Source organism: Chenopodium quinoa, unplaced genomic scaffold (genome assembly GCF_001683475.1).
Source record: "Chenopodium quinoa cultivar QQ74 unplaced genomic scaffold, ASM168347v1, whole genome shotgun sequence".
NCBI lineage: Eukaryota > Viridiplantae > Streptophyta > Magnoliopsida > Caryophyllales > Amaranthaceae > Chenopodium > Chenopodium quinoa.
Window position 1 is genome coordinate 532,152 of NW_018744301.1, and position 8,624 is coordinate 540,775.

The 8,624-nt window shown below is 39.2% G+C and overlaps 1 protein-coding gene across 1 annotated transcript; it reads left to right on the forward strand.

Moving 5' to 3' along the window:
- The first annotated feature begins 4,153 nt into the window (after positions 1-4,153).
- LOC110695570 lies at positions 4,154-8,345 on the forward strand. Its single transcript, XM_021872785.1, has 7 exons — positions 4,154-4,874; positions 5,075-5,136; positions 5,248-7,005; positions 7,365-7,440; positions 7,803-7,942; positions 8,034-8,099; positions 8,208-8,345. Exons 1-7 carry the CDS (start codon positions 4,154-4,156, stop codon positions 8,343-8,345), a joined length of 2,961 nt encoding a protein of 986 aa, XP_021728477.1.
- Positions 8,346-8,624: the final 279 nt, after the last annotated feature.

The following is an 8,624-nucleotide window of genomic DNA, read 5'->3' on the forward strand; positions in this document are numbered from 1 at the left end:
TTAAGGTTTCATCCCCAATTGCTAGCTTCTCGTGTTTTAAAAGCTAAGTACCCTTCCTTCTTATCCTCTAAGCCTACTGTCACCTACTCTAGTCCTTCCTTGGGTAGTAAAGGTTTATTAGAAGGTGGTTTATGTTTTGGGTGTTTTTGTCCCTCGGGAGAATTGCAGCTCAAAAATTGGTTGCGTGCAGCCTGTACCTGCAAAACAACGGAGACTCTGGGTGGTTGGAGCTCCACCTCCAACGATCAAGTTAGTACTTGAAGATAAACGGGAGAAAGTGCGGAAAAAAAGGTGAGATCTTTTCGGATTCCGAGATCAGGTAATTCTCTGACGTAAGAGAATGTAGGTTATGCTGTAATAATTGTAGATACCCCAAAAAATGGGGGAAATCTCCCAATTTATAGGGTCATTGGAAAATGTGTCCCTAATTAGGTCACTCTGACCTAATTATTCTGGGCTGCGTTGAATTATGGCTTTCTCAGGATTTGGGCCATTGAAGGCCGTTTTTTTCTCCCAAGTTCTAGGAGGGACACGTGTCAGAAGGAGATTAGCCCAATTCGGACCAACAAGGGTATGACACATGTCAAGACCTGATTGGACCACGTGGCATGGGTAAAATTACCCAAAACATTTGCCCCTCATAGTAGAAGCAGAATATCGTTCAATGGCTTCAGTGACTTGTAAATTAAAGTGGTTGAAACGAATTCTTAGTGAATTATGTGTTAAACATGAGAATGGGATGCACCTTTATTGCGATAGTCATTTAGCGTTATACATTGCGCAAAATCCAGTGTTCCATGAACGAACAAAACATATTGAATCAAATTATCATTTTTTCGGGATGCGATTACAGATGGGACGATTAAACTTTCGTATGTCTCTACGACGGTACAGTTGGCAGACATTTTTAGAAGGTTTTGAGAAAAGCTAAGTTTGAGTATCTTCTTCGTAGGTTAGGAATTTGTGACCCATATGCTCCAACTTGAGGGGGGTGTATTGGGATAATATCAAATATGTGAATATTGTAAAAGATATTATTTTGGTGTATTTTAGGAAGTTTATCTTTAGAGAATATTAGGGCTTGCCTCCCAAGTATTCTAGGTCTATATATTGATGTAATGTGGCCGTGATATTGAGATGAGAAATACAGAAATACAAGCTTCGTGATTAATTTGACAAATATCAAGTCCGGTCATTTTGGATAGCGGGTATCAGATCGGGTTAAATTCAGGTCGAGTTAGGATAACATGTCTACACCTGTGTACAGACCACAATACCTACACCCCTACTCCCCAAAAATTTTGTTATTTTGTTGTTTTTAACATTTTCTTTTTTAAATTCCATAAAATCAACACACAAACCCTGATGTTTTATTATTTTGTAAAAAAAAATAGCCTTCCTTAATTTTATTGGAAGATAGTAAATTTGATAGTAACGTTAACATTTTTTGTAGTAATTTATTCTCAATTAAGGGTAATTTTAATTTTTTATGATTTTGGTTGTATTTTAATTTGTATTTTTATTGGATTAATGTTATAAAACTTACTATATATGATTAGTCTTATATACCTTCGAGCATTTTTTAAGGATTATATAAAATGGTAACATTTATAATATATAACTATATAAGGGTAATTTGAAATACTTTTAAGGTAACTTTAATCAGTTACTACAATAAGTTAATAAAAGTCCGCCTTATTCAAGAATTTTTTCTTTGGATTTCTTATATATATATATCAATTTTTTATCTGTGAAGTCAACTTATACCTGAGCTTAGCTCATTAATTTTCGAAAATCATCTGTTGTCTTCACTAGCAGATTCTTAATTCTCGAAAAATCTATTTGACTAGTTTTTTTTTAAACATGACCCCTAAATCCTATTTTATTTGGTTGATATCTAGGAGTATTTACAACTATTAGAACTTTAGTAAAGATACTATTGAAGGACCAACTCAACCAAAAGATTAGACTAATGGTTGAGGCTTAGAAATATGTTTTACACACTATCATGCCCCCTATCACGAGAGCCCATTGGGCTTGAAGTGTGGATGCAGCATGGGCGACCCTTCTTATACCCAATGCTTAATATTCCAATTTGAAAGGAGGGGCCAATAAGATTTGAATCTGTGACCTTTGTGTCACGCTGACTATTGATACCATGTTAGTGGACCATCTTAATCAAAAGCTTAAACTGCTGGTTGAAGCTTAGGAATATGTTTTACAAGATCAATATATATTAATCATGTTTAGTACCCGTTTTTAGTGGACAAATTAGTCTATAAAGGTTCCACTTAAATGTTTGATAATTCTTTTAATCAAAAACTAAGAGTCGCCACCTTATTTTTACCTGAATAAAGGACGAATTATTAAACTGTCAATTTGAAGAAATGGTACTAAAACTAACTTCTTACTCTATAAAAAGAAAATTTTAAGGCATAGTCTTGGGTTCGGGATTTAGGCTAAGAGAATAATCGAACGTCTGGAACTCGCCTTCTCTTCTCGTTCTAAAGAACGGGCTCTTAATAATGCTTTGTTTAAAGTCAAGTTTTAAGGCATGTTAGTCACATATAATGATATAATAATTAATACAAGGTGAGCGCGTTGACTTTCTATCTTCTCTCTCTTTTCCATGGTTCTTTATCTTTGATTGGTTTCTTCAACAATTTTGAATTTTAATGGCTAAAAAGAAGAAGCAGACTATTTCTACACCTCAAGTAGCGCAACAAAAGACTGCTCATGAAGCTTTTGATTCGATATTGCAGAATTTGAGAAACTCAGGCACATCTTTTGTTCCTAGTCCGATTCAAGAGGTGGATGAATTGGTTACTCCGGCGCCGGTGTTAGTGCATCCAGCTTGTGGAGCTATTCCCATAAGTGATGCTGAGACCATTGCTCTCTTTGCTAAAGCTACTGTTAGGCCGGATTTAAGACAATCCAATGGAACAGTACCTAGTGTTTCTGGGTTTACTGTTCCATTGGGTGCTGGCGGATCTGAGCATCGTGCTGAGCCAGGAATTCATCCTCGCCATTCCTCACCCTCTTTGGAGCAGAACACGCACAAGAATAGTGAGGATCGAGCTGCTTCTTCCCCTGCTCTGGAGCTGAATTTGCGCAAGAACAATGAGGATCGAATTGCTCCTTTTACTGGAAATTTGGCTGCTAAAGGGGCTTCTTTGTCTTTTGTTGCTCCGAAAGTCCAGGAAGGGAAACAAATTGTTGAGCTACAGGCAGCCGAGCTTGAGGCAGGTAATCAAAAATGGGCTAATGCTTTAGTTTTCTATGTGGTTGGCTTTTACCCCACTATTGCTGCTGTTCTTCGATTTTTTGCTCAACAATGGAATGATATGCAAAAACCAGATGTTTATTGGCATGATGATGGGTACTTTATCGTTAATCTTTGTTCTAGTGATGATAAAGATTCTATACTTTGTTCTGGTCCTTATATGTTCCTTGGAAAACCAGCAATAGTGAAGCCTTGGTGTCCTAATTTTGATTTTAATGCTGAAATTCTTAGAATTGTTCCTCTCTGGGTTAAGTTCCCTAATCTCCCACTTAATTGTTGGGGATCTGACACTCTTAGCCGCATTGGTAGTTTGCTTGAAGTTCCAATTTGTGCTGATGAATGTACTACTAGACAACTTAGAGTGTCTTTTAGGGTTCTAATTGAAATCGATGTTACAAAGCCTATGCCTAATTCTGTATGGGTTGAGAGCCCTTCAAAGGAACTATTGGAGCTCAAAGTAGTGTATGAGTGGGCCCCACCTTTTTGTTCTAAGTGCAACAAGGTTGGTCATGATTGCTCTATTAAGCCTGCTATGTCTAAGCAGGTTCCTAAGCAGCCGGCTCCTGTTCCTCCTGAGCAAAAGCAGGTCTGGGTTCCTAAGCCTAGCCAAGCCCCTGCTCCCGCTACTACTGTTGATGTTGGTGCTTCTGTTCATGGACAATCTATCATTACTCCACAGGTTCATACTTCTCAAAATTCAGATGAGGGGTGGAGAATAGTTGGAAGGAAGACAAAAAGCCAACAAATTAGAGTTCATCAACCTCCTTCTACCTCTAATGCTTTTGTTGCTTTATTTGCAAATGAAATGGATGGTGCAGGTGGTTTCACTATAAATCCTAGCGGGGGTGAGGTTAATCCCCCTTTGGTGTCATGATTTACTCTATTTGGAATGTCAGGGGCCTGAATGACCCTGGAAAAGTTGCCTCTGTAAAGAGGTTGCTTCATTCTCATTCAGTTGATGTTGTTAGTTTGCTTGAAACAAAAATCAAATTGAAAAATTTTCTCACTTATCAGAGGAAGCTTGGCTCTTCTTGGCTTTGGTTGTGTAATTATGACCATTCTCCCAAAGGGAGGATTTGGCTTGGTTGGAATACAGATAGAGTAACTGTTAATGTCTTGAAGGTTCATGAACAGTTCATTCATTGTAGTGTTTCTTTTAAGGACCTCTCTACTCAAATTCATCTTACTGTTGTTTATGGGCTTCACTCCATTCATGATAGGCTTCCTTTGTGGGAAGGTCTTAGAAGCATCTCTATTCAGCATTCTCCTTGGCTTTGTGCTGGTGACTATAACTCTGTCCTTCATACTTCAGATAGGCTTCATGGTACTGATGTTACTAATTATGAGACTAGAGATTTTCAGAGTCTGGTTGATGATTTGGACCTCACTGAGATTAAGAGCAAAGGAGCCTTCTACTCTTGGTCAAATAAGGCTCACACTGGTCCTAGAACTCTTCCTAGGATTGATAGAGTCTTTGGTAACCAAGCTTGGCTGGCCTCTCATGGGCATGTTGAGACTGTCTATCTCCCCCCTTCTTTATCTGATCATAGTCCAGTTCTGTTGGATGTATGTTCTGCCTCTGTTGGGAGAGGTTAGCCATTCAGGTTTCTAAACTGTATTACTAATCATCCTGATTTTCTTGATATTGTTTCTCAGGCTTAGGGTTCTGGTTGTTCTGTTTGGCAGAAGCTTAATTCTGTGAAGTCTAGTTTTAACTCTCTTAATAGCAAGCAGTTTGGACACATTGAGGAAAAGATTGATGAAGCTAATATTGAGCTTTCTGGAATTCAGAACTTAATGGCTCAGAATCCGATGATTTGGATCTTTATGCTAAAGAATCTGATGCTATTAAGGTTGTCAAACACTAGAATGATATTCAGGAAAGCATCTTCAAACAAAAATCAAGGATCAATTAGATTAAGCTTGGAGATGGCAATTCTCATTATTTCTTCTCTGTGATGAAGAGTAGACAAGCAAGGAATAGAATTGACTCCATTTTTTATTCTAATCAAGTGTTGCTCAAGGATCCGGATGCTATTTCTCATGAAATTATCTCCTTCTATAAGTCTCTTTTAGGGACTCAGGCTCCTTGGCTCCCTGCTGTTGACCTGGTCACTATAAGGAGGGGTAAGCAGCTTAGCTTTGCTGCTCAGAGCTATCTCATTAGGCCTATTTCTTATGATGAAATTGATGATGCCCTTAAGGGAATTGATAACACTAAAGCTCCTGGTATTGATGGCTTTAATTCCCTTTTCTTTAAGAGAGCTTGGCATATTGTGAAAGATGATATTTATACTAGTGTTATTGATTTTTTCACTAAAGGGACCTTGCCTAAGCAATGGAATTGTACAACTATCACTCTTGTTCCTAAAATCCCTAATGCTTCTCATGTTAAGGATTTTAGATTTATAGCTTGTTGTATTGTGGTTTATAAGCTCATTTCTAAAATCATAACTGCTAGACTTGCTGCTATCATTGGTGAGGTGATTGATGATGCTCAGGCAGGGTTCATTCCAGGCAAGCACATTGGTGACAATATCATTCTTACAACTGAATTGATCAAAGTCTATGATCACAAATTTATCTCTCCTAGGTGCATGATTAAGGTGGATTTGAAAAAAGCCTATGATTCAGTTGAGTGGGGATTCTTGGTCACTGTTATGCAGGAGCTTGGTTTCCCTCAGAAATTTGTTAGCTGGATCTGGACTTGTCTTACTTCTGTCTTCTATTCTATTCTTATTAATGGTTTTCCTGCTCCTCCCTTTGAAGCTAAGAAAGGCCTAAGGCAAGGTGACCCTATGTCTCCCTTTCTTTTTGCTATTGGTATGGAATACCTCTCCAGATGCCTTGATGAGCTTAGGTTAACTCCTGATTTCAACTTTCATCCTAGATGTGAAAAGTTAAACCTAACTCACATGATGTTTGCTGATGATCTTTTAATGTTCTCTAGAGCTGATAGTGTTTCTGTTAAGCTCCTCTTCCAAGCCTTCTTAAAATTCTCAGGTGCCTCTGGACTTTCTGCTAATCTTGATAAAAGTGAAGTCTATTTTGGAGGAGTTCCTATTGATGTTCAGACAGAGCTGAGGGAGCTTCTTGGTGTTTCTCAAGGTACTATCCCTTTTAGGTATCTTGGGGTCCCTCTCTCTTCCAAGAAGCTTACTATTTCTCAGTGTAGGCCTTTAGTGGAGAAGGTGACTGCTAGAATCCAAGGGTGGATGGCTAAACACTTGTCTTATGCTGGGAGGCTTCAGTTGGTGAAGAGTGTGTTGTTTGGTATTCAGACATATTGGGCTCAAATTTTCATCTTACCAAAGAAAATTTTGAAAGTGGCCGAGGCTAGATTCAGATGCTTTCTTTGGACTGGTTCCTCTGCCCCAGCTAAAAAATCTTTGGTGGCTTGGAATAATGTATGTCTCCCTAAAGTTTGTGGTGGCTGGAACTTGCTTTCTCTTCCTGAATGGAATAAAGCAGCTGTCACTAAGTTACTTTGGGATATTGCTCACAAGGCTGATAATCTTTGGGTTAAGTGGGTCCATATCTATTACTTCAAGCATAGAGATTGTTGGACCACCCCTACCCCTGCTAAATGTTCTTGGTTCTTGAAGAAGATTTTGAGCTGTAGAGATGTTGTGAATGATCAAGGGGGATGGAATGGTTTCATGCAGGGCAACAAAGTGAAAATCAAGAAGCTTTATGCTACCATTAGACCTCAAGTCCCTAAGGTTCCTTGGAAGAGAGTCATTTGTCATAACTTGGCAACTCCGAAAAGTGTTTTTATCTTGTGGCTAGCTTTGTGGAATAGGCTTGTCACTAAGGATAGGTTGCTCTAATGGAACATTTCTTGTGATCCAAGGTGCTTCTTGTGTTTGAATAGCAATGAAAGTGTTCAACATCTATTCTTTGATTGTGAATACTCTAGACATGTTTGGAACAAGGTGTTGGGTATTTTACATGTTTCCAAGCCTGTTCAGCAGTTTAGTGATGAGATGATTGGATGAAGAAAATCTGCAGAAGTTCCAGATTGAAAAACAAAGTGATCCATGTAGCCTTTACTGAAACGGTTTATGGTATATGGATTCAGAGGAATGCAATCTTGTTTACTGGGTGCTGCAAATATGTTGATGCCCTTGTTAGGGATATTGTCTTTCATTTAGTCTGTAGAATCCCGGCGGGAAGCAAATTTTTGACTGTTTAGGGCTACTTCTGCTTCTCTGGTTTTCCGGTGTTGTTGCTGGTTCTTGATATTTCTGATTCCTAGTTTCTTAGTGCTGATTTTTAGTTTTGGGTTTGTTCTTGCTGGTTTTTCTTTTGATGCTCTTTTGGGTTATTGAGTGCTTTATTATTGCTGCTGGTTTGCTCTTTGAAGCTATTTTCAGTTTTTTTTTAAAAATATAAAGCTGTTGGCTGCTGCTTCTCTGCTACTACTTCTGCCCTGCTGGTTTGTTGCCCTGCTTCTGACTGCTACTGATCTGATGTTTCTGTTGTCCTGCTGCTCTGCTGTTCTGGTGCTGTGCTGCAGGCTACTGCCGCTTTTCTGCTGCTATTGCCCTGCTGCCTTGCTGCTTTGCTGCTGTTGGTGCACTATTGTGCTGCTGCTGTTCAGCTGTTGTTGTTGTTGCTGTTTGCCTACTGTTAAGCTGCTGTGATAGTCAGCAGCTGGTCTGCTGCTGCTGTTCTGTTGCCTGCTGCCTGCTGCTGAACTGATGTGATGCTGCTGCTCAGTGTTGTGTTGCTTTTGTTGCTGTTGCAGTTGTTTGCGGTTGTTGTTCTGGTTTCAGCTAGAGCTGCTGTTTTGGTTTTGGTTGCTGCTGTTTTGGTAGGTGGTGCAGTTTATTTGCTGCTGCTGGTCTGGTGTTTTGGCTAGGGTGGCAGCTAGCTTTGCTCTTCTGCTGGTTCTGTTCTTATTGTTGTTTGTTGGCTCTAGATGGCAGCTGGTCTGGTGTTTGCTAGGTGCTGCTATTCTGGGTGTGGCAGAGGTTACAAGCTTGTAGATTTTCTTGTAGATGCCTTGTCTCTAATAGAAAACCTTTGTTTGTTTAGGCTTTTGTTGTTTGCCTTGTAGTTTGCTGCTAGTGTTGTTGTCTGGTCCTGGTTTCCAGAACCCTTCCTAGAAGGTGGCTGGAAATTAGAGTCCAGTTTGTTCTAGGCCCTTCCTAGAACCCTTCCTAGAAGGTGGCTAGGATAGGATCTAGAACTGGTTTTTTGGGGGTTGGCCTGTTTTACAGGTCTTGTGGTGTTCTGGTGGTAGTTATAACTTAGCTCTTGTAAGTTGTAACTTTCTCTCTTTGGTAATAAAATCTTATTTTCCAAAAAAAAAAAAAAATTAATATAAGGTAGGTTT